At 37.5% G+C, this 25,337-nt stretch overlaps 4 protein-coding genes and 1 pseudogene across 4 annotated transcripts; 3 read left to right on the top strand and 2 right to left on the bottom strand.

The window, feature by feature from the left end:
- Nucleotides 1–1,893: 1,893 nt before the first annotated feature.
- On the bottom strand, nucleotides 1,894–4,134 carry LOC114720642 (sucrose-binding protein-like). The gene is given in 7 exon segments (XM_028906305.1): nucleotides 1,894–2,063; nucleotides 2,172–2,454; nucleotides 2,567–2,836; nucleotides 2,940–3,020; nucleotides 3,308–3,444; nucleotides 3,447–3,482; nucleotides 3,609–4,134. Coding segments are annotated over 7 exon segments (1,503 nt in total).
- A 1,177-nt stretch (nucleotides 4,135–5,311) lies between these two features.
- LOC114720658 (pentatricopeptide repeat-containing protein At1g03100, mitochondrial) lies at nucleotides 5,312–10,406 on the bottom strand. Its single transcript, XM_028906323.1, is given in 5 exon segments — nucleotides 5,312–6,020; nucleotides 6,984–8,070; nucleotides 8,073–9,098; nucleotides 9,790–9,885; nucleotides 10,001–10,406. Coding segments are annotated over 4 exon segments (2,208 nt in total). The 5' UTR covers nucleotides 10,061–10,406; the 3' UTR covers nucleotides 5,312–6,020; nucleotides 6,984–7,044.
- A 5,170-nt stretch (nucleotides 10,407–15,576) lies between these two features.
- Nucleotides 15,577–16,567, top strand: LOC114720657 (non-specific lipid-transfer protein-like protein At2g13820). Its single transcript, XM_028906322.1, has 2 exons — nucleotides 15,577–16,010; nucleotides 16,171–16,567. The coding sequence occupies exons 1-2, from the start codon at nucleotides 15,686–15,688 to the stop codon at nucleotides 16,398–16,400; spliced, it is 555 nt and encodes a 184-aa protein (XP_028762155.1). The 5' UTR covers nucleotides 15,577–15,685; the 3' UTR covers nucleotides 16,401–16,567.
- A 1,956-nt stretch (nucleotides 16,568–18,523) lies between these two features.
- On the top strand, nucleotides 18,524–19,568 carry LOC114720672 (non-specific lipid-transfer protein 4.1-like). Its single transcript, XM_028906344.1, has 3 exons — nucleotides 18,524–18,896; nucleotides 18,990–19,040; nucleotides 19,125–19,568. The coding sequence occupies exons 1-3, from the start codon at nucleotides 18,572–18,574 to the stop codon at nucleotides 19,262–19,264; spliced, it is 516 nt and encodes a 171-aa protein (XP_028762177.1). The 5' UTR covers nucleotides 18,524–18,571; the 3' UTR covers nucleotides 19,265–19,568.
- Nucleotides 19,569–21,229: 1,661 nt separating this feature from the next.
- Nucleotides 21,230–24,765, top strand: LOC114720671 (F-box/kelch-repeat protein SKIP30-like; annotated as a pseudogene).
- Nucleotides 24,766–25,337: the final 572 nt, after the last annotated feature.

Genomic DNA, 25,337 nt, shown 5'->3' on the forward strand with positions numbered 1-25,337 from the left:
AAAATCCCAACCCGCCCAAGAAAATTAGATGGCCCAGCTAGGCCCACTTAACGGCCCTCAGGGGTTCAGCCCGTGTAGGTCAAGGTGGCCCACATTCCCAACTCATAACAAATAATATTGTTTGTAAGCATTCAAATTTCAAAGGATGATAGGTACCATTATGCGATGTTCGGCTTCGGCATGTTATGAAAAATGTTCTCTATAAAAGCAATGAGAAATGCATCGAAAATAGGATAAATGCGTTTCCTCTTCTTTATAAGGAAAAACTAACACACGGGTCTTTATAGTTTTGTCTTATTTTGAATCAGGTCTTTAAAGTTTTTTTTTAAAAATAAAATCCTTAATGTTTTAACCGTTATAGCCATTCACCCTTCTGTTTAAGATGGGGCTAAACACCGTTAAAAAAGACCACTGCCATTGATCTCCAAGAACCTTCTTCCTATAAGGTCGCCTGTATTTGGCAAGTTTGAGGCACAAGTCCCACCATGGTGCCTCCTTGGTTGAGCTAAACCTCATGGATCTTTTGAGGTCTTCCTAGGCGAGAAATCAGAGATTATCTTCGATGTCTCGACACATGGTGGGAATTTTAGAGAGTGTTCCTCGGAGTGCGAGCACGGCTTTGACAGATTCATTGGGTCTGATAAGGCTTAAGTCTGCCATGGCAGTAGATCAATCCCATTCGAGGATTGCACTGAAGATGGATCCGTTGTGTTGGTGGATGTGAGCTTTTACTCGAAGGGAATCCACCAATGGGGTACTGGAGCATTTGATTGTGATAGATTACTGCTATATCGTGATTCGTGAGCCCTTCAAGTAATTAGACATTCTTACTTGACAGCTAGATCCGCTCCTCCCTAACCATCATCCTCTAGCATCAAGATGTACATCTTGATTTTTAGGCCAAACTAAATGAAGCAACGTTCATTGGAAGAATAATAATGTGAAAACCTGGGTCGAAACCTTATAGTGATGTATGAATGCATGTCTCTGTTTTTGGTTTGAAACAAAGATATAAGTATTTTGGGTATAAAGCACAAGATTCAGGTAGGGATTTGGGTCTGCTTGTGACGGTGATTTTTTCAGGCATCAATGCTAGTGGCCATCTTTAACAGTGTTTACCTAAATATAAAGTCATTTAAACAAAAAGATCTATAGCTGTAACAATTAAAACATTAAGGATTTGATAAAAAAGAAATAATTTTGAAGACCTAATTCAAAATAGGACAAAACTACAAGGACCAGTATATTAGTTTTCTCTTTTTGTAAAAAGCAAATAATTCTCCACCTGTCAAGATTCAAGCTTTACGTTCATATCAAAAAATTTAAGCACGTGACTGGTAGCAAAAACAAAAATATATACCAGATAAAAAGAGCCCTAATCAAGCATTTTATCTTTAACCATGTGTGCTTATTGTGACATTTAAAATTATGAAAATCGTAGGAAAAGAAAAAAAAAATTCAAAGAAGAGACTTCAGAAGGATCGGAGTACTCAAATCCGTAGTTCACGTAAACGAAGACAATTTCTTCCTTTCTTCCTTTCTATATCTTCTAATTGATTATCAATATATTATGGAATTGCTCGAACTTGTAAAGAGCGATGGCTATGATCTACGGATCAATATACTAAGAACCGAAGTAATTGTCACTTGGAAATAGTTACGTGCTCCGGAAATGGTTCGATAGCAGGAAAACTCGTCCCGTAGATCATTTATTTAGTTGGTCTACACGACACTCGCTTTGGCTAGTGGGGATCTCTTTTTATTTCATTTCCTATACACATTAGGATAGAGCCCCATTTTTGCATGCACAAACACAAAAACACCACTTGGATAAAACAAAAGCGTTCTCAACCGTGCTCTGCTTGTTGCTTGCTACTCTCCTGTCTTCTCATCTTAGGCGTCAGCACGACGAGGAATGTCCTCAGCCTCCTCCTCGAAATTCTGAGGCCCAGGGAAAAAGAATTCCTCGTGCCTGCTAAATATGGCGTCCACCTTCTCCGCTGACCAGTTAAACGCCAGCTCTTTCGCCTGCCTGTCCATCGCTTTCACTATGTTCCTCTTCCCTGTTTCATTATTAATCCATCCACACCCCACTCATAACTTTCACCGTGATCATAACTAAAAACAATAGCATATATAACAGTAGTTAATGATGTCTATATATAATATACCTGCAAAAGCGAGCCTCATGTTCCCTCGTGCATTAACCTCAAAGCAGAGTATTTCAAGATTGCTTTCCCTGGCAGCGATGGTCACCCAGGGATGGCCCGCAGGCACAACGAACACCACTCCTGGCCTCAACTCACTACTCACCCTCTGGTATGTTTGGCTGCTCTTCCTCTTCCGGTGTCCTCGCGAAATATGTGGAGTCACCATCTGAAATTCTCCATTTCCTTTAGTTACCATGCCTATCTTGATTGCTTTTGAGTTGTACATAGGAGCTGACATAGATCCCTGCAAATTTCAACACAATTCGAGAAAAACATGTTATGACCGACAAGAAAGTAGTTGCTTTTATGTATTGTGGCTTTTGAGGCGAGAATTTTAAGGTTAGTTGTGGATATACGTTGGTGATGTTAGCGAAGGTGATCATGAGATTGAGGTTTTCAAGGTCGCTCTGGTCTTCAGGACCTGCTTGATAAAGACGACCGTAGTCGTTGGAAACAGAGGGTCTGTTCCGGAAGAGACTAAAGGGACCCCTCCCTTGCCCTCCGAAGGGCCACAGGCTAGGACCTTCCCAGCCCTTGCTCAGTGACTTCACTTGATCTCTGGATATTCTGAAAATGCTTCCCTTCCTTTGTCTTTCAAAGAGATTCTTCAGCCTCCCCTTGTGCCCCTGATTAATTTCCAAAGAAAGCAACAAAAGAGAAACCGTTACTATGATTCATGCCAAAACTTTTGTGTGCTGAAGAAACAAAAACCAGATTTGTAATTTATACCTTCAATGCGGCTTCAAGTATGTCCCAGCTGAATGCTCCCAGAACTGATTCTGGGTCTCGCCCACCAGGCCCGTAAAATGCCTACATACACATCGTTGCTTTAGGATCAATATGATAGCTCGTATATTTTTGTATACCTTGTTAGAAACTACACAACATCATCAATGACAGTTCAATATTCATGAATGCATGTCGATTCCCTCTGATCTAACCACCCTTTACTTGTGTATATTGTTTTGCGTCCATGTCGTTATTATTATATAAAATGAAGCCGCATGTCTTGAACAATTAACAAGCCTCAGATGAAACTCGGGACCCACCATCTAATTACTCGTGGAAACTTGAGAAGGGAAATGAAAATAATTAACCTCAAAATGTCCTGGGATGGAGACAGTAATATGGAGCTGGGCAAGAAGGAGCTTCTCATTCTCATCTCTGTTGACAATGTAAAAAGGGGTACCCGATGGTATCCTCATGAAGTCTCCTGGTTGAAGGTTGAATCTCCTGTTTTGTCTCTCTTCACCAACCCGATGGTAGCTCGCCCTGTAAACCCAACATCAAAAATTTACATTAATCAATCAGAATAATTCGTATACAAATTATACGAGGTGAACAACAAACACCGTCAATGAAAGCCAAGCCGAAAGAATTGGGCAACTTATTCTGTACCTTCGACGGTGAAGATAATGAGCTCAGAATCGAAGTGATGTGGGGATACAAAACTATGTTGTCGAGCCTCTAAAACAGCCAAACGAAAATTCTTAATGCCCCGAAGTTTATCCGTAAACTTCTGGAGAACCCGAACTGTGCCATCCTCTGTCTCGACCCTCGTCTCAAATTGTTCATCGCCGAAAACAAACTGATTTCCCTCTTGCTCCTCCTCCTCCTCCTCCTCCTCATACCCTTCTTCTTCTCCTCCTCCTCCCTTTTCTTCCATCTCATGCTCTTTCCTTCTCCGGACTTGCTCTTCTATTTCCCTCTCTCGCTCCTTCTTCATCCTATCATACCTCTCACATCTTTCCAAACATCTGCGCTCGTCACTCTCGCTATATTGCAGCTGCTGTCTGCACTGGTGTTTGCATGTTTTGAGCTCAGGGTCTACCTCTGTTTCATGTGTGGGCAGTGCCAAACATGCAGATAAGGCTACCAGGAAGAACAACAAGAGAATTAGAGGGAGCTTGGTATTCATGGTCATTTTGTTGAAGAAGAACAACAACAAAGTTCTGAGCACAGGATTTGTTGCATGATAATGATCGCGTGGGATTTATAGGGAGAGAAATGGTACGAGGATGATGGAAAGGATGACATGCACGAGGACAAGTGTCAGGTAACGTGTCCTAATATATTCAATTGACGTGTAATATAAAGTCTATCTCCAATGGATGCCACGGTCTCGATTGATCTGGACAATATCGACGAGGCGTTTGCATGGGTATTTAATGCATGTATCTCCAAAAGGTGAATTTTTAATTTAAAGCCAACTTAATGATGTTAATTATAAGAGTTAATTATAAAATAAGCAATATATTAAAAGAATTTGCCTGTTCTGTAGATTGGAATAAAGTATCTTAAATTTCTAAACATGAATACCTAAATTTATGGGTAAATTTTCTAAAATGCGGGGGAGCAAAATGGAGTCGTGTGGCCACCTCGCATAGCGTGCATGGACTTCAGCCGCGCGGGGAATCCAAATCCAATCCAAATCTAAGACACTGATTTTCTTTTTTCTTTTTTTTTTTTGGTCCACAAATATGAATATTCAGTTCGACGTTCTGAGAGTGAGACCGTGGATAAACGGGCGTTGGTGATTGTTTTGGGTTCGTTCGTGTCTTGTTAAGGGGCAACCCTTGCGTTAACCTTGACTTTGATTTAACTTGTAGTTGCCCTCTGCTTTTTTCATGCATAGGCGTTCATATCCGTATAAAGGAAAACGCGAGACAAATTGCCTTCAATCACTTCTTGCATAACAACGGTAACAACATTTCGCATGTGCTAGTCCGGAATTATTTACATTCAGTATTTGGATTTGCTAATAATTAGCCCCTATAAAATGAAATATTATCAGATGTTCCTGAAGGGAAACGATTACGAAATGCCCCATTACACTTAAAAGAGATACTCCTCCGGTCCTAATTATAAGACCCAATTGACTTATTTGAGGAGATTAAAGAAGTAAGTTAAATTGGTTATTATAATAAAAGTGTTGTCATTCCTAAAATATCCTTGCTAATTAAGTATATTGGCTAAAACTATCATTATTATAAGGATTATGTTGGAAAAAAATGCATAAATATAAGAGACAAAATGGATTGGGTCTTATAATTAGGACCAAATAAAAAGTCAAATTGGGTCTTATAATAAGGACCGGAGGAGTATAATCATTCACTTGAATAAACAGCGGCGGTGAAAAGGGCAAGAGCCTTAGGTCATATCCTGTTTATCCTAGTAGGATATCAACGTAAATGAAATAAAGCACATAATCGTTTCGATGGTCGGGCACGCCCTTCCCTATTTTAGCACCCAAGTCTTCTCTAGATCATCGCAGGGTATCAGCGGCCAGCCGCAACAACAAAATACAAATTGGTTAGATGCTCTAGCTGGATAGTCCGCTTTGTCCTTCATTGGGAAATCTGTGGAGATGGATCTTCGATAGTTCATGAGCGACACAGGTTAATAAATAGATGCCATTCAAGGTTCAAACAAGAGAGTGAGTCTAGGCGTCGAGGCTGGCAAAAGCATTCACGATTGCATTCCAAGTGCATTGACTACTGTTGGATGTCACGTCAAGATATGCATGGACTGAATGGATTGAGATGGTTCTCATCTTCAAGATCTTGGGACGGACGGATTTTGGAGTATGGACCTTCTTCAAATATATCTGATTTCCAACCTAGCAAGGCTTCCTGCATTACCGAGACAAGTAGGCTACTATCTAGTTATCCTGCAGGCAGACACATTAGAGTTTTGTGTATGAATGCATGCGATACCGTCAATGGATCAGGAATCAGCATATTTGAGGCATGAATCGAGGCTTCAACTGAAAAGATCCCCTGCTCCTGACCTTGTCGCTTTCTGTAATACCTAACAAAAGAGGGCAAAGCAAAAGGCTCCACTTAATTGAAATCTTAACACCAAACATCCTGATAATGGAAGAACAAATACACACCCTCATCAACCAACAAAAATAATGATCTGTCTGTCTAGCACATTTATTTAACATTACAAGAGTATCTAAGTATTGGAGTCTCCAAGAATTCTACAAAACAGCACAGGAGTACACCATAGGGTCACTGCCCTGATGGGATCATCAGTGTACAAGGCTTCAAGAAGACGCAATAATCAAGATTCCTCCAAAAACATTTTACGTGGCTGATGTCTTATCTAATCAATATAAAACAATTGCCATATTGTACAAAAGTTCAATTTCCCAAGAAACTAGAAACCAAGGTAAATGCATGTAAAACAAGGTGGGCAGCTAGATCAGTTGTGTCCCTTCTCTATTTGGTCAGAGATAGGACATATTATCACCAATTCACATATCCCAAGTCACTACAAGAGACGTCAGGTCACCACCACGAGCTAGTAGAAAATCACTTACTTAGAGCAAACATAGTATTAAGGAAGAAAAACTACAACTAATAAGTGCTGAACCTAGAACTAAGCAGACATGAATATGGAATTAATACAGCTAGAATAGTTCTATCCATAATTTTTTCTTTGGTCAGAGAGAAGATCATTACACCACATAGCAAAATTTTACATTTATGGGGAATACAATGAGATAGATATTATTAAGATCATTAAGATAGAACACCAGAGCTAGCAGGTACCCGATTTTGAATACAATCCCATAAAAGTTCCTTATTCTTGCAGGCATACGATCATAGCTTTCAGAAAAACCAGTTCATTAATATCTGAAATTTCATTATAACCTGTCATGCCTTCAAACAATGACTGGATTGTGGAAAAATAACCATAACTACAACTTCACATATTCACTAACGGAAACTCTAATACAAAAGCAAAACTGAGAACAAATCTTACCAAATTTTAACAGCCTAGAGTAAAGACGACAGATTCAAAGAGTGAATACTTGATCAAGACTTCAACTCAAGCCAACCCATTTTTTAAAAGCCAGGGCTGCTTCCCTCTTGTTTAACTGGGTTACTGTCTGAAACTTTGGAGCTTTGCCTTTATATAATGTTTTATGATACTTCAAGAAAAGCATCCGATACTTATATTTGTCAATAAACATGTTAGCTTTTTCCATCACTGCCACAACTTCATTGGCTCGACTGAAGAATCCACCCCTCACAAATGTATACAGCACTGAATCAAGAAGCTCCTGATCAAACTTCATCGAGACTGAAGAAGCAAGAGATTTCATCTCACCCCAGAGCTCTGTTACCTCCAGATAGTTCCCTCCTACAGCAGCATACCCAGTGACCATAGAATGGAAAGTTTGTGCATTTGGTGTGTAGCCTAGGCTCCTCATCTTCTTCAGAGCCTTTTCAGCATCTTTCATCAGTCTCTTCTTGCAGAAAAAATGGATTACATTATTCCAGTCATGAACCCCATAATTCACTTTCTGTCCTTCTTTGATTTCCTGCAAAAGATTCATCATCAACCCAGATTCATCTTTGTACATGACTTTTAGCTTGCATGACAGTAGCTGTCATGCTGTCTCAACTCTTTGTTGAATCTTAGTCGCTTTCATCTCTTTGAATAAACGGAGCGCTCCCTTTGTATCCTCCTGAATCACCCTGGATTGGATCATCACCTCATAAGAACTAAAGTCCAGCTGGATACCATCCCTCCTTGCATCTCTTAAAAGTGAAGTGACTTCAGCAGCCTTATTTGCTTGACAATAGGCTTTCAAGAGAGATGCATACACAGAAGAGCCAGTTCTAATTCCAGCTAGCCGCATCTCATCAAGAAGGTCATGTGCTTGATCCAACCATCCGAGTGAAATACATGAATTAATGACATGAACCAATACTGAACTGTCATTGGAAAGCGGGGAATCTTCTCTTTCTGCCTTGATTAGAAACTCTGCCAAATCCTTGGTCTTGCCAACTTCTAGAAATCCTTTAACCAATTTCACATAAATTGATTCAGTTGGTTGGAGTATACCATGTTTTGTCTCATTGGTTTGTCATATTCTAAACAGTCTGAATCCTTTCTGCCACTCAAGCTTGGCATAGAAGCAAGTCCAGTAGAATATTTATGACTAACTTCAGTTGCGTCACTTATAAATTTAGCAGCTGCAAGAGAATTTTTTGCCTCCTTTGATTTCCTTAGCATTTCCAAAACCATGTTTGATGTTGAATCTAGATCCCCAAATTTCAAATGGCATGAGAGTAAACAATTAAAGAATTGGCGGAACTGAATATCAGTAAGATTGGGTGCTTCCTCTATGTGCCTTTGCAGCTTCTTAAGTTCTTCTCTTCGCCCATTCTTCTCATATACATGAGCCATTATTATTAGTAAATTTGCATCAGCCTTGACACCAATTTGAGACATCACATCTAGAAGCTGCTCTGCTTTTCTAGTAGTCTCAAATAGGAGACACCCTGCCAAAGCAATGTTAAAAGCAGTAGTATCAGGCTTCATAGCTACCAAAGGTGAATTGCTCTTTTTGCGAGGATCCACTCTATTGTTCTGGAACAAATAACTTATTTCAAGAATCAACTCAGCAGCAAGATAACTTCCATCTGCTGTTTGTGACATGTGGGCCAAAACCGCAGACCATGCAGTGACTGGGGGAAATTGCTCCATATTTATCATCTTTCTTAAGACAGTTGATGCAGGAACTGGCAGTCCAGCTTTGGCAAGACCAAAGCAGAGATAAATAAGTACTTCCTTCTCTAACAAGTTCTGTTTACCTTCCTCAATAGACTTTTCTACCAACCCATAAGCTTTTTCTAGCCACTGCACATCAAGGCTTTCCACAAAAGTGGTTAGAAGTTTGTTGACAATAAATTTTCTAGGAAAACCATCTATTTGCATATGCTGCTCAAATAGCTTCCATGTATCATCTAATTTATTCTCATTGATAGCTTTTTCTATTTCCATATTCAGTTTACCAGGGTCTCGAGCCTGGACCAAGATTGTTTCAGCCATACTTGAGAAATGTAGACTTCGGTGGTTGAATTCATTCTGTGATTTCAGCAAAAATGCTTGTGAACTTGAGAAGACTGAAAAAGGCTAGTAAACTGAACAAACTCGTGACTTTGTCAGCGAAAATGTAATCAGAAAGACCCGTGCCTTCCCATGTAAGTGAGGCAACCAGTCAATTCATTTGATAATCCATCTAGAAAATTTAAACTATACCGGTTTTGTTAGCCTATAATAAGATGATTACATTTTATAAAAGTTAAATTTGCAGATTTTATCATAATAAACCCTTGTAATATGAACAAATTAGGCAGCTATAGTAGCTGTACCATTTTTCTTTTTCTTTTTGGGTCGGAGATATAATGCATGGCATAACCATTCTACATTTGCATACAATATGGGAAACTCAACTATGAGAAATACCACCACTAATAGACAATATAGATTTTGAGCCTGAGTTCTCAAAATCTTCCTAGACTGACAGGCAAGTACATGACCACTTTACCTATCTTCAACCAAACTTGGCATAGACCTCATGGGGCAATAAAGAACAGTGGGGTCTTTTTTTTTTTCCACAAAATAACTTCATTAATATCAGAAAATCAATTCTTCTTCATATCAATCACCAGACCAACATTTAAAAAAAAGGAAAGAAAGAAATAACAAACCAATTTCACATATTCTCTTCACAAGAATTCTAAATCGAAAAGATAGAGCTGAGAATAAGTGTTACCAGATTTTTGGCCTCAGCAGTTACACGATTCCGAGAGTGAATCATGCGCTTAATAATTCCTATATTGCCTCTATCCTTGCCCCTTATAATCATTACCTGAGACAAATGACAACAACAATGCTCACAACGGTGAGGAAAGATAACAAAATTTAGAGGAAAAAAAGTCAAAGCAACGCTGAAATACTTTTTAAAAAAAGCAAGAGTTTCCTACATTGTCCCCTCTGAGAATCTTCCAGTGCCTAATTAGTTTCTCAGCCGCTTTCCAACTCATATCAGGCCAGCCCCCTAAATCACCAGAAAAAAAAAAAGAGGAAAAAGTTGAGCCTGAAAAGCCAATTGCTCAAGGATTTGAATATAAAGCAAAATAAAGAGGAGTTGCAAACCATCTAAGCACAACCATTTTGCAGGGAAAGAAAAAACCAGACAGCTATATTCACAATCACAGTCAGCGGGCAATCTCAGACGCCCATCTTTGTGCTTTAATTTGCTTTCTTTTTATTTGCTTGCTCAATTCTCAGTTTGTGCACAACAGTTAGCTAACGAAAGCAAAACTGCATGCACTTTGTGGAGCAACGAACTGATTTCATAGTATTCCCCCCAAGTCAGCAACGGGTAGTTTAAAATGGTACATACCGGAGAGCTAAGCTTGGACAGGCAGGAGCCGTAGTGACGCCGAGAAGTAGCAATCGGTTTTCGGTTGAGTGGAGAATCAGAATCACTGCCCGGCGGGCTCACCCGCGAATGATTTGGAGGGTTTTGGTTTCGGGTATAACACTGTCGATAGGCTGTTGCCGTTAGTCAAGATAAATCCTCTCATTGGACGGAAAAAGTGTTGGAAGAAAAAAAAAGAGAGTAAAATATTTTTATCAAGTTATTTAGTTTATATTTTTTTATATATTATTATATTTTTTTAAAACCAACTCATTTAATAAGAATATTGTTTTAAGATAAAAATAAAAAATAAATATTTTTTTAAACAAAATAAAATAAATATAAGAGAGAGAGATACGAGGATACACAGAAAGAAATTTGAAAGAAAATAAGGCTACCTTATTTTTTCTCCTTCTTAATTTTCTCAGTCCAAGGATAAATTACACTGTTAATCCCACAAGACCTGTGTCACATGGCACTCTATATGCCGCTTGCCCTCGCCTCCTACCATCTCAGATTTACGAGTAGGGGAAAAAAATAAAAGAAAAATTGTAATAAGCTCCTATATAAAATAATTAAATAAAATTTTTTAAAAAAATTATCAAATTATTTTGAAGCCCAATGGACTTTTATTATAAGAGATTTTATTTGTTTAATTTCCAAATTATCTTTATTTTTCTAATCATCATTAACAACTGAAGGAATAATCATTAATAATTTAAAGTGTAATAATTAACAACTATCACGACAAGTACTAACAACACATTTTCTCAGCACATCATAACAATGTAATGTATGAATTGTCATACTTTAAGTTGTCAATGGACACTTTTTTTAAAAAAAAGATAAGAGTAATTTGATAATTAAACAAATAAAATCTCTTACAATGAAGTCTCTTGGGACTTCAAAAATAATTTGATAATTTTAATAGACCTTTTTGTATTTCATTTTCTTAAGTGAGACCTTATCACAATTTTTCTAAAAAGAAAACAATTTTTGTCTTTTCCCGTCAAGTTCTGACTCCATCTCTTATCCAATTGCCAGCGTAATTCACAGACTCAAATTAAAGCTTATTTAATATTTCATTTGTAAAGAAATACAATTTAATAATATTAGTTAAATTTAGTTTAAAAATAGATGTATAAAATATATACATATTTTCTTTCTAATTATATTATTTTTTGTAAAAAGAGTGCATGAAAAATAATAAGTAAAAATTTATTACAGAAAGATAATAACTACTCCTTTGATTCTAAATACGAAACTCATTTTATTGTATAAACATATTGATAGCTATCTCCATGAATAGAGATAAAGATAGGAATCCATCTAAATCTTGATTCACTCTTTCCATTTTATGCTAATGCTAGGGATTAACTAATAATATCATCTCTAGGTGCCCGCTTGATTGGTTTGTGGGGTATGTTGGTCCAATGTTACCTGGTAACGTGGGTTATCAGCAGATCGACACGGGTAGACTACTGGGTTGCTCCTTAGAAAATGCGGCAGTGGTCATGTTTGTTTCGGCTCAGAAGAAGAGGAAGATTTAGAATACACTACATCTTATAAATCAGAAGAAATAATATATACTATTTTCAATTCTTAATATAAGATGCTATTTAAATTTTATTTTGGTTCTAAATATAAGACTCCAGTCTACTTTCTCTCTCATATATATACATATATATTTTAAAGTAACACTTCTAACAATGATAGTTCTAGTTAATACACTTGATTGGCAATGATATTTTAGGAAGGACAACACCTATTTAGGACAAATAACTAACTCAACTTACTTCTTTAATCTACTCAAATTAGTTAACTGGCTCTTTAATTAGGACCGGAGGTAGTATTTAATAAAGATAAAAGTATAAAAGACTAATTCATAATTTTAGATAAAGAAGTTTTGTTTTTTATGTTTAGAAACACCATTATGAAAGAAATTATTTCTTATAAAAAAATAGGAAGGGGAGTACTAAAATAGATTACAACCCTTTTTAAATTTAAAACTTATAAATAGGACTAGATGAAATAATTTCAAGATCATACTGTGTTTCAAAAACTTCTGAATACTCTCATTTCTTGAGAAAAACTTATTGAGGAAAATAGAAGCTTAATCATGTTACTTTCTTTTCTTTTCTTCCCTAAATTAGAGGTGTTTGGGACTCATATATTCACCACTCAAAGCTCGAAGTTGAGACCATATAAACCACGTCGATTATAGGGGCGAGCAAGAAACCCATAACCCGCTGGTCCGCTCATAACCCAATAATTTTTTGCCCATTTAAGCCCGCCCAATTAGCCCATATAGCAGATACTAAACGGGTTGGGTTAAATGGGTGGGGCAGCCCATTAAACGGGACGGGCTATGGCCAAGGCATCGGGCTGCCCATACCCGCCCATTTAAGTGTTTTTTTTAAATATTTTTTTAAGCCATCAGCAAGTGGGCTCGTGGAGTCATGGGTTGGTACCAAGTTTCAGGATTGAGTTTCATATCCAATTAGGCAATTATCCATTTATCCATTTCTTTCAGACTTTCGGTTTCAAGCTTTCAGGTTTCAACTCTGTCTCTATCTTGCTCTCTTTCGACCGAACGAGTAGGACTAGCCAGCCGACTATGAACTAGGAACTTCCTTTGCTGTTGCCGCCTGCTAGTGCTCTCTGTCTAGCGTCTCTAAGATTCAGGTTCAACTTTGAGCCTGTAGTTGCCCGGTTTGCTTTGAGCTCCAGCGATCTATGAACTGTGATCGTCAATTTCTCTGGCTGTCTGCAACCGCGAGAGTCGAGAGAGTGATGATGTGACTCTGCATCTCTGCGTCTTCAAGACTGTAACTGCGAGCATGGATGCTGGATGGCTGGGTTTTGCTGCAACTTCAAGTCTTCAACTTCGACATTGGAGCTCCACTGATCATCTGAACTCTTGTAAGAAGGCGCTGCCGCTGCGTTTGCCATCTTTAAGACTTCGACTTCGACTGATACTTTATGATGGTGACTCTAGTGAAGTTGTGTGTGAAATATAGCTGGTATTATGTGATGTTATTTATATATTTGATTTGCTATTTGCTATGCAAAATTTGTTGACAGCTTCATTAGATTACACTATAATGAAAATTTGTATAAAAAAAAAAAGCAGAAAGAAAAAATAAAGGATACCCATAACCCGGGAACCCGTCGGGTAAAACGGGCTGCTACGGGTTATGAGTAGCCCATGCCCGTTTATTCATAAAATGGGCGGGCTATGGGCTAACCCTTGGACTAGTCTAGCTGCCCATTACTCAGTCCTAGTCGTTAAAACAAAAGAATCATAAACATTAAAATATAGGACTGTTCATATCCCATCAGATGATTTTTGATATGTAATGGCATAAAACATGGTATCAAATTACCAAGACAATTACATCAAAAGAGACAAAACAAGACAGCCCCTGCAATGCGTCAAACAAACGGGCCGTAAAATACCTGCACTGACACACAAGAGCGTAAAAATTATAAACCACAAAATTATTTTAAGCCGTTAATGTACTGCCAAAAAAATTTAGACTAACAGATGTACTTCCCATAACATACTTTTAGGAAATTAATGGCCAGGTTGAAAATTTCTCATAAAACATATTTTTAAAAAAATTATTTTTAGGAAATAATTCAAAAAATAAATTACACAACAAAATATTTAATGTTGTTAAATTAACCTTGACTTTTTTTTTATTTTTCTTGTTTTCTAATTTTTATTTTTATTTTTTCCAAACAAATGAACCACTTTTCCGTTTTTAAATCAGTGAGTATTAAAATATGTTTATTAACTGCTTGATAAAAATTGTTTTTCTAGACAGACAACTATAAAGTGTAAAAGAATTTTTTTCCTCATAAACAACAATATGAGACTTTTACTTTTGACACACCCATTTATATCACAACAGAAAGTAAAAAGCAAATAGGTAATGTAAAAATAACGCCCATAGTTGTACATGCAGATCATTAGACAAGCTAAGCCAATATTTAAACCATCTAGAAGAGATCGATTAGGAAAAGAGTCAATTCGAATATCAGGAAGAGCCAAACAAACCAGTAGCTCTTGCAAAAAGACATAAAAGAAAAGTTAAAAAAAGGGAATTCTATAAAACTTATTCAAAGAAACAAAACTGTTTTGACATATAATATAACAAACAGAACATGGTCGAACTATTCTGACAGCCTCGTCCTTTTTTCATTTGAATGATAACTAAAATTCAAAATCAAAACAAAAGTACCAAGCTAAACAAGCCTTATCTTTCTTCACGATGACCGTCTGCCTTAAGATTAAGAAGAGGAGTGTGATCAAGAATACAAAAATTAGCATCAATATAATTCTGTGAGAATACTTAACTAATTGATGAGGACAAAAAAATAAAAAAAACAAGCTGCCTCTTGTAACAAAAAGTTAACTAAAAAGGCCTCAATAAACCCGTACCGCATGCTTCCTCTAGTGACAAAAGTTAACTGTCCAGGAAAAAATTAACTGAGAATGACCTGACTGTTCCTCATCTCCCCCTCGTTTGAGGTGTTAGTATTTAGCAATAGCACAATATTAATACTTAATTAAGTTTTTTATAATCATCATGTTAAGTTCTCAATTCACACATTATTTCTATTTTTTAATTTTATTATTTAATTATAGATTTATGTAAAAATAAATGAAATATAAAATTTGACAGCATAAGAAACTTAATCTAGGTATTTTTCTTAGGGCACGTCCCAAGACCTCGCGGGGTTTTAATTAAATAAATTAAATGTAAGGTCTTGACGGCATTGACCAAAAAAATTATGTCGCTGAAGTTCAACTACTTAACGACACTTCCTTGCAAGGAATAGATAGCCTAATTAAATAGAGAATGTTAAAACTTAAAAGCAATCGACATAACTTAGTTGATCTGCTCCCCATATTAGGAATGATAGGAGTCAAACATATTTAAATAAATAAATAAATAAACAAATCAGCAATCTGTGAGTTGTGGAAAAGCAAGTAAATTTTATAAGGAGAAGGTTAGCCACTTAATCTTTTAAGTTCAAATAGTGGGCCATTAATTAGAAAAAGTTGGCGACCTATATTTACTTGTTCATTCTTGCGTTTTTCCTATATAACCCATCTCCGACTCCTTCCATCCTCACTCAGCCATCAAGCATTCAATTCAAATTCAGAACCTGAAACAAGCCCTCCCTACATAGTTCTTGAGAAATCTTCACCTGTGAAATCCTCCCAAGATCAACAATGGCGTTCAAAGTGATGATGCTGGGTCTGGCTGTGGTTGTCGTGGCCAGTGCTCTATGGACTCAAACTGCTGCACAATCAGGCTGCACTAGTGCACTCACAAGCATGAGCCCCTGCCTTAACTACATAACGGGAAGTTCATCAACCCCATCGTCTACATGTTGCTCGCAGCTCTCCAGTGTGGTTCAATCCTCACCTCAGTGCCTCTGCTCTGTCCTTAATGGCGGCGGTTCCTCTTTGGGACTCACCATTAATCAAACTCTTGCTCTGTCTCTACCTGGTGCTTGCAAAGTCCAAACTCCACCCGTCAGTCAATGCAAAGCAGGTAATGATTGCAATTTACAATCTCCCTTCTTTTACATCAAGAATAAGCTATACATCTGTATATAATATAGACGTTCTAATAAGCCACACTATTTATGAGTAATGAACAATGCGGCTTATTTATGAGACTCTGTTCTGATGTTATGGAACTATGAACGCAGCTGGTAATGCACCGACCAGTCCTTCAAATTCTCCAGCGGGCTCTCCAGTTGGTTCTCCTGAAGGCTCCATCGTACCTTCGGCCTCAGACGTTCCTAATTCAGGCACTGGCTCTAAGACAGTACCTACAGTAGAAGGTGGCTTTTCAGATGGAAGCAACGTGAAAATTTCCTTCCACTCAATCCTCTCGCTCCTTCTTATTGCGTCCTTCGTCTCCGGTCTCGTTCATTGAGATTTATCGGTCTCCAGAGATTTTACTATTTGCGTGCTGCTGTTTTAAAGTCTATTGTTTGTTGGCATAGGAGATTGATGTTTGGTTGTAATAATGAGTTTGGTTGTGTATTTGTAGTATTCAATTGAAGAATGATATGACTCATATTATATGTGTACTAAGCGTGATATTTAACCATTGACAAGCACAGATCACTAAGGGAATACTTGTGATAAAATACGCCTGACACATGAACTAAGACCCTGTTTAGTTTCCGGCATCAAAGGCTATGGAAATGGTAAAAAATAATGAATGAAAGAGTATAAGAAGAACTATATCTGCTATGATTCAAAATGAAAAGGAATGCTTTTTTAATAGTTTGTTTGGTAGCATAAAAATAGTACGAAACTGAAAATAGTACGCAAGAGTAATAAAGATAAAAATATCCCATTTACTTCTATAAGAGGGGAAAAGACAATTTAACTTTCTACTAATAAATATGCACAATAGATGTCATGTTAACTTGTTAAGGCCAATTTTCACAATTTATTTTTCACTTTCATAATACGCTGAAAGACATATATGCCCCTTTTCTTTACTTATAGCTATGTCGTATTCCTTATATATTCTTAGGATGGAAAGGCATGAAATACTATATCAGACAAAACGTGGTAAAAGATTCCTTAAATAATTCCATCTCCAGTTACCAAACCATTAAACTGATCAGAGCCTAAATCTCAGACAATGTTAATACAGAACGTTCCAAGCTCGAGAGAATGAACTTGCCTATCTTGGTAGTCAACATCCACGTCTTTTACTCGCTTACCCATGATAGTCATAACTTCTCAACCAATATTTCCCTTGAAAGATCACCTGAGCAGCATCAGACGATTTCTCTTCATGTATATGCTGACACAGGCAATGAGTTTAAGGTCCTAACATCGATTTACCAAACAACTCATTGTTGGTAAAAAGTTGGTCATCTGTTTGGAACCCATCCGTATGTCTCTCATAAGCAACAATCTGGTATAAATTCCACCTCCTTGTTTACTCACTGCTATTTCTTTTCACACTGCCCCCCCGAGAGACGAGAAAAATTGGTCCAAAAGGGTTTAAGTTGGGCTTACTCATGGCCCCAGTTACTCTGCTTTATCATGGGACTCAAATTCAATCAAGTTGCGCAGGGACACCCTTTTTGTCTACCTCCATGTCTAAGCCATGGCACCGGAAATTCTACAACCCCATCCTCTTCTTGGTGCACTCAGCTTCTCAGTGTGATTTGGTCACAACAGTGCCTCAGCCCTGCAGCATTTAGCGAAGCTGGTCCAATCTTGGGCTTAAGTATTAAGCAGACTCTAGCTGCATCATTCCCAGATACTTGTTATATCGAAGGCCCACCAACCAGCCAGTGTAAAGGCACACGCTATTTGGAACTTTTTGTATATATTTCAAATTGGCTAAGTTGAACTTGAACCTGGTGCTATTTATTTTTCTAGTTTCTTGCTTGTTCATCAACATGTGAGGCATACTAGCTGAGTTTCTACCGAGTGTGATCTTATCATTTACTCAGTCAACTTTTTGACAAGTCCAGGTATGTGGCACTACTGTAAAAAAGAAATGAATAGTAATGAATATTTATCCTTTTAGTCTGCTTATCCAGAGAGCCAATTTTAATAACTCGCTCTTCTTATCCGATCCTTGCATTACTGGGCAAGATCTGTGTAAAATTTAAGGACAAAAAAATGACACGCTAGTTGGGAGAAAAGGAAAGTGATATCTAGTTCTATAGGACATGCCCACTAGCTGCCTCAATAACCTAGCTTCTCCTTTTATCTTCCTTGCTCTCTAAGAAATGCATCGGTGAAAATCAATTTGTTAATGAATTTAAGCTCAAAAGTCAAGCAATCATAAAAAGACGACACATGGAAAGTCTTGCGGCTTCTTTCTCTGCAGAAATTAAAAAAAGCGGAAGACGTACTAGACAACTTTATTAAATCAAATTTGTAAAGAGCCAGTTTCAATTAGATGTTTGCTAAAGAATCTGCAATAATAAAGCAGTAAAGTAGGTCACTTCCTTAAGGCAACATGCATCCAGCTGCACTTCTTTAGTTCACAATTCTTTACTTTCTCTTTATAAACACTATACCCTTTTGTCCCGTCAGCCCTCCAACACTGCCAAAGTAACCCATCCAATGGCACCAAGAAGAGTCCAGATGGTGCTAACAGTGTCCCTTGTGGTGGCTCTCTGGGGACTTACAGCGGCTCAGAATGATTCTAGCTGCAACAACGTGCTCATAAGTCTGTCTCCTTGCCTAGACTACGTAACAGGAAACGCCCCTCTTCCTTCCTCTGCTTGTTGCTCCCAGCTTGGCTCTGTGGTGAGTTCACAGCCACAGTGCCTTTGCGAGGTCGTCAATGGCGCCGCCTCATCGGTGGGTATCAACATCAATCAGACTCGGGCTTTGACACTCCCTACTGCCTGCGGAGTCCAGACACCTCCTCTTAGCATTTGCGAAGGTAAGAGCTAAGGTTGTTATATTATCCCCTTTCCACTATAAACAGAAGTAAACCAATTGAACTGAAAGTCTCTCGTGCTGTTTGGGGTGGCAGCTTCTTCTCCTACAAGTGATTCTCCTGCTGTAACGACAAGTTTCCCTTCAGGTACTGACGTTTGAGATTGTAATTGATAGCTAAAATTATTTCAAAGAGAAGAATAGCATGTTAATATGCGGTTTGGTGGTACAGGAAATGGGTATAGTACTTTCTCATCAACCAGTGGGAATGGCAGAAGCTCGTCTCTTGGGAATTCCGTTAAACAGCCATCTTCTCTGCTGGGCTTCTTCACCTTTGTGACATGTCTGTGTTTTGCATTAACTTGGAAGTGAGCGATCTCGGCGGGCTTCTTTAGATTGATGTTGTCATCTGGGGTTTACTTCTGTATAATCTATAAATAGTCAAGTATATGACGGGTTTCTCAGTTTACTTTTCTTGCTTCTTACAGCTGCTTATTATATCGCTACAGTCTCATTCCCTTTTGTGCTTGTAAATTGTTATTGGGTTTATTTGAAATTGCTTCTGTCATTTTTTCTAACCTCTCATAAGAAATGTACGGATGTACCCTCTCAAAATTAACTGACAATATATGATGGGAAAGAAAGAGAAGGACACTGCATCTCCAATTTAATGTAATCATTGGCATTAGTTACTTAATAGCTTTTTTGCCAATTATTTAATAGTTGTTAAAATTTTCCATTATACTTTTATTATGTGAGTTAGAATTTTCTTGGCCTAATTCACTATGGACATTCTAGTGACAAAAACTGTCGGGCCACATTTATATTTATAAAAAATAAATCAATTATATTTTCTTCTTAGAAAATTGAATTTTTTTATATCCACAATCACAATTCACAATTTGAAAAAATAAATTTTAAAAGTACTGAGTTTTAAATAACGAGGAATTACAATCAAGTCCCACAGAAAAAAAATAATTAACAAAAAGTCTCAATAACAACCTTAACAGCCTATAATGACAAGTCTTATCATGAGAATGACAACCTCTGAGACTTGTTTTTTAATTGTTTTTCTTACTTGAAACCTCATTGTAATTTTTCCTTTAAATAGTAACAATTCACAAACACAGTATTGATTCATGATATCTAAAACATCATCTCTAATTCTCCACAAAAATTCACAAACTCATATTTCACGATAAAATACGGAGGAAGGGGGATTGATTACGAGGGCAGTGGTGAAGATTTAAAAAAAAAAATTAACAACTTAGGTTAAGGATTTTTTTTGGGCCTGAACTTAGGGTATGGATTGAGGGACATCCGAGAAGGGTCTTGGGTTTTGTTTTAATATTCTTCCGGTTCTAAATATAAAATCCACTTTATAGTATAAAATGGGTTTTATATTTAGAATCGAAATAGTATATCTTTAAAAATTTGAAAACTAGTTGGGTTTCTTAATGGATAAGTAAAATGAGATGAGTCCAAATTAGCCCCATTTCAAAATAGGCATATTCTTAATAGTTCAACTCACTCACTTTGTTTTAAAAGCTAAATGAGTTATTAATAAGCGTTTGTCCAAATAGAAGGGACTTGGATATTTTAAGTATCATTTTCTAAGTTTGATCCTTATAGGTGGTGTGAATGGAGAAAATATTGTTCGAAAGGTCTCTGTTATGACACCTAACAGTATTCCAAGTTGGCTCATATCCGATCCAAATCCTGCAATAACCTTGTCAATTTTCTTTTTGGCTAACTAAAAAAAGCTTATCAAAATATGTTAGCATTATTTTTAAATATTCTAACTCTACATGTTTTACTCTGGATGAAGTTTTGAGCCACGAATATTAATATTGATGTTATTAAATTAATAAATATGAGAATTGGTCTTATATTAGGACTAAAACTAACTCAAGAATTGGGTCATATATTAAGGATCGGAGGAGTATTACCCTAATTTTTATATTATAAGAATTAGTTTGACTTTTATTCGATCTTAAAATAATCTCAATTCATTTTATCTTTAGATTATTATTTCCAAAATAATTTTTATAGTAGTTGCACACGATAAATGTTTCACCTAATACATATAATTAACAATATTATTTTTTAAAAATAATATATATTTATTACAAATAATTAATTTAACTAATTTTTTAAATATATTTATGCTCCTAAAATTGGTTTTTGCTTTTCGTTTTAAAATACAGAGTCGATAACTAATCGGATAATCGCCATCAGGCGGCTAAGATCGAGCTGCCCATTATTCATTCATCAGTTTCGAAAGCCGCCAAAAAAAAAAAAGAAAGAACAAAGAATAAAATGAATGAAGAATAGAATATGCCCTACGCCACCGGCCGGAAGGTTAATGGAAATGGGATCAAAGGAGCGTCTCTGGTACGATAACGCTCACAGAAAACAGAGAAAGTTTACCTTTTGATTTGCTCAAGTCACAAAACACGGCATTATTTTTTGTAACTACGTTTCGTGGAAGTCCACCTCCACCCAATTCCCTTCCCTGCGCCACTCTCTCTCGTCGTCGTCTTCCTCCTCCTCCTACCCCTCTCACTTCAACGAGTCATTGTTTATTAATCTTATTGTTGGTTCTGGTATACTACTTCTGTTCTTTGTTCTGTGCAATTTGCTCCTCTGTAATTCGAATCTCATAACTACTTGATAGGGCTTTATTTCCTTGGATTTTTCTTTTCTTATTTGGAGATAATCGGATGCTCATTGTGTATGTGATGTTTGAACTGAGTTTCTTTTCGTTTCGGCTTCAAGTCCGAGTACTTGTCCTTTTCTTGTTAGGCTGCCGTTATGTAGTCCTCAAATTTAGCGTCGGAATTCCAACTTTAATTTAAGTGCTATGCCGTTAGTCGGGCATGAAGTGAAGGGGAACGCGAGGCAAGGTCAAGAACTGAAATTCTGGGTTTTCCGTCGGTTTCTGGCACTCGGGTCTCTTTATCTTAAATATTTTTTGAAGTGCGTGTGTAATATGAGTAGAATGCCACTGCACTGGACTTTTCGTTTCCGTAATTCAGACATTTTTAGGAAACCTGGATCACTGGTTGGGAGCAAGAATCAAGGCTGGGATCTGATTGTTATTCTGTTAATTTCTCTTCTTTTCCTTTGGATGTATCTAGTGCTTCAATTCTATGGCTGAATCCATGCACAACCCACTCATAGAATACAACTCCCCCGATTTTATTCAAACAACATGTACTCAGTTTTCTCCTCCTTTCCTTTCTATTTCACTTTGAACTTTTTCCTGGCAGGTCCAAGAGGCTAGTAAAGCTTAGTCGTTTATTTTCTGTGGCATAAACTTCCAAGTTCCAATGAGATTCATATGTCCCTTTGTAAACCAAAATGCATTTTAACTTTGCTTTTGCTTCAGAGCATTGGGTGTATGACTCAAGCCTATATGCTATGACATTTTGAGGTTCAATTTAAGCCGTTCACATTACAAACTTGGTTTTCTTGAATGATGAGGAAATATTTTGCTGAAGTTTGTGCTTGCAAGTTAAAAATGTCTAAATGTGTGTCGTCATGGTCACTTTACAAATTCAGCTACTAAAACATCTGTGACATTGACAGCTCCTTGCCTAAGGATTATTTTTTAGTTTCTCTGTGATTCTTGGAGGTGGCCCTAGACTTTTGGCGTGAAATTTTCACGTTAAACTAATTATTTTGTAATCCGTAAGGAATAATTGTTTTCTAGTACTAGAAGCATTAGACCCAGAGGTGTGAAATGACGAGGATCTTTGGCTCTTGCCTACTGCATCAGCCCTTCAAGTAGTTTTCCCTCCTTTCCACCGAAGGGAAAAGGAAACTTAAATGAGTCTAAAGCCGTCTTTTGGTTTGCAATATAAATTAGTTGCGACTGGATGATTAACCACCATAGCATGTATTATGCTTTATGAAAGAACAATGAAAAATTTAATGTAAAAAACTTTTTTATTTCTTGGAGAGATAGAAAAGGGGGAGAGGAAATGATGCTTGAAGACAACAAGCCAATGGCTAGGTGAGGGAGTGAAAGTCAGGTGCCTAAGAATGCTTCCTGCTTTATAATAGCTTCTATATGAGTGGTTATGTTTGCAGAAACTGTTTTCTTTTAATTTCATATGACTTAGTAATTATCTGTTCGTGACAATTTTGGAATTATTCATTATTCAATAATATGTTAGGATTTGTTCCGATTGAAAATTTTCTGCAATCTTGAAACTTTCTTTTGTAGGCACTCTAAAGTTTTGGAGATTTTATTGTCGGTTTATAACTATAAAAAATTTCATTCTTATGAGAAATTGATTCACTAGACGCGCTGAATATGGGGCTACAAAGGCTGTGACATGTTCCACGCTGTGTGGTATATTATTCAGCCATGTGTATATATGTGTCCAGATGATGTAAATCCTTTTAGCACACTGGATCTGAGAAAACCGTTCTTGAGCGTTAGTCTATTTGAATATGAATTTCTCTAGTATTGTATCAGTATGCGATAGGTTGATATATGTGGATATTGCAGGTGCTTTTTCTTTTTAAGCACAAGTCCTGTGCTAGAGGATTGACGGACACGGATGATGAAATAGTGATTATCATGTCTGGATTGATTGAAGGACTTCCTGATGCAGTTGCAATAAGCTGCCTTGCAAGGGTTCCCTTTTGCCTCTACCCAAAGCTAGAGCTTGTCTCTCGCTCTTGGCGAGCAGCCATTCATAGCCCCGAACTATTTAAGGTGCGACAGGAGGTTGGTTCATCTGAGGATCTGTTATGTGTATGTGCCTTCGATCCAGAGAACCTATGGCAGTTGTATGACCCTCTAAGGGATCTTTGGATTACACTTCCTGTTCTTCCCTCAAAAGTTAGACATCTTTCCCATTTTGGTGCTGTCTCCACTGCTGGAAAGTTGTTTGTGATTGGAGGCGGAAGTGATGCTGTAGATCCGTTGACTGGTGATCAAGATGGGAGCTTTGCAACAAATGAAGTCTGGTCATATGACCCTGTAGGTCGGCAGTGGGCCCCACGGGCTCCAATGCTTGTCCCACGTGCTATGTTTGCATGCTGTGTTTTGAATGGAAAAATAATTGTGGCTGGGGGCTTCACTAGCTACAGAAAATCAATATCTCAAGCAGAAATGTATGACCCTGAAAAAGATGTGTGGATTCAAATGCCTAATCTTCATTGCAGCCATAATTCAGCTTGTTCAGGAGTAGTTGTGGAGGAAAGGTACACATATTGCATAAAGGGTTGTCAACGGTGCAATTTTAGACAATGGAGGGCCTCCTGAATGGACGTGTTCAGGAAAGCGGGTGGCTTCAAGGTCCAATGGCGGTTGTTTAAAGGTGCCCTTTATGTGATGAGCCATGGATCTATTATCAAGCACGTCAAAGGAGTGAGAAAGGTAGTGGCTTTGGCACATGAGATTCATAGGAGAATCGGGTTTGGAATGATTGGGGTTGGTGATGATCTATATGTAATTGGAGGCGTCATTGGTCCTGACGCTTGGAACCGGGACATTAAGCCTTCGGCCAGTGTTGATATTCTCAGTCTCACTTTGGGAGTGACAGAACAACCTGGCGCCGGGCCGTCTCATGTCATGGTGTCGTGGTACTATCCTTGGTTGTACGTTGCTGAGAATTTAAGCCATCATCTATTAGACTCTTGTGATTGTAGCCTGCAGAGGTATCTGGATCCCTACGACTAGAGAAAGAATTAGTTGTTTCCAAGGTTTATCTGTTTTGTTGTTGTTTAATCTCAAGCGGCTGGTCTCTTTGAACTGAAAACGATACTATAAATGAGCCCAGTAGAAAAGAGCCATCAAATTGATTATTGTTCCATGGATGAAATATTGCCTTACTCGTGGACTATTATGGTAGATAGCTCGGAGGCGTTGCGTTCCGCAAATATATCAAAATGCTCGCCGACATGAAAACTGGTCGGATAGGTTGTGTTGTTCCTCGGAATGTTGACAACAAGGAACTCATTCCGAGGGCTTCGATGATACATTACACTGCAGAATTATGTTTTTTTCCTAATGAGTTTGAATTGCTCCACTACCAAAACCACGCGGGAACTTGTTTATTTCATTTTTTGGGGGTAAAAAAGTACTTTTTCATTTAAAATCCACTTAACTGCGTCTGAAGAGTTCGGCCCTCCTAAGTTTTGTTGTAGTAGGGCTTGCTCTGGTGCGGCCCCTGCCTAATTGTTGTTCTCAAGCCTTTATTTGTTGTGTAGCCCAATAAGGTAATAGGCTGTCAACTTTTAGCCCATAAAATGGATAAACTGAATTTTTTTTTCTGCTAAGTATCAGAAACAATTCTATTCGAAACATTGTGAAACACTAAATGTAATCACTTCTAACGGCATAAACTGAATTTAAAGCGTGTTTGGCAACCTTCAAACTATAGTTTTAAAAGCACTTTTTATAAAACAGGTAAATTCATCTATATAT

The sequence above is a fragment of the Neltuma alba genome, unplaced genomic scaffold (assembly GCF_004799145.2).
Source record: "Neltuma alba isolate B1F8T4 unplaced genomic scaffold, ASM479914v2 tig00011993_pilon, whole genome shotgun sequence".
Classification (NCBI taxonomy): Eukaryota; Viridiplantae; Streptophyta; class Magnoliopsida; order Fabales; family Fabaceae; genus Neltuma; species Neltuma alba.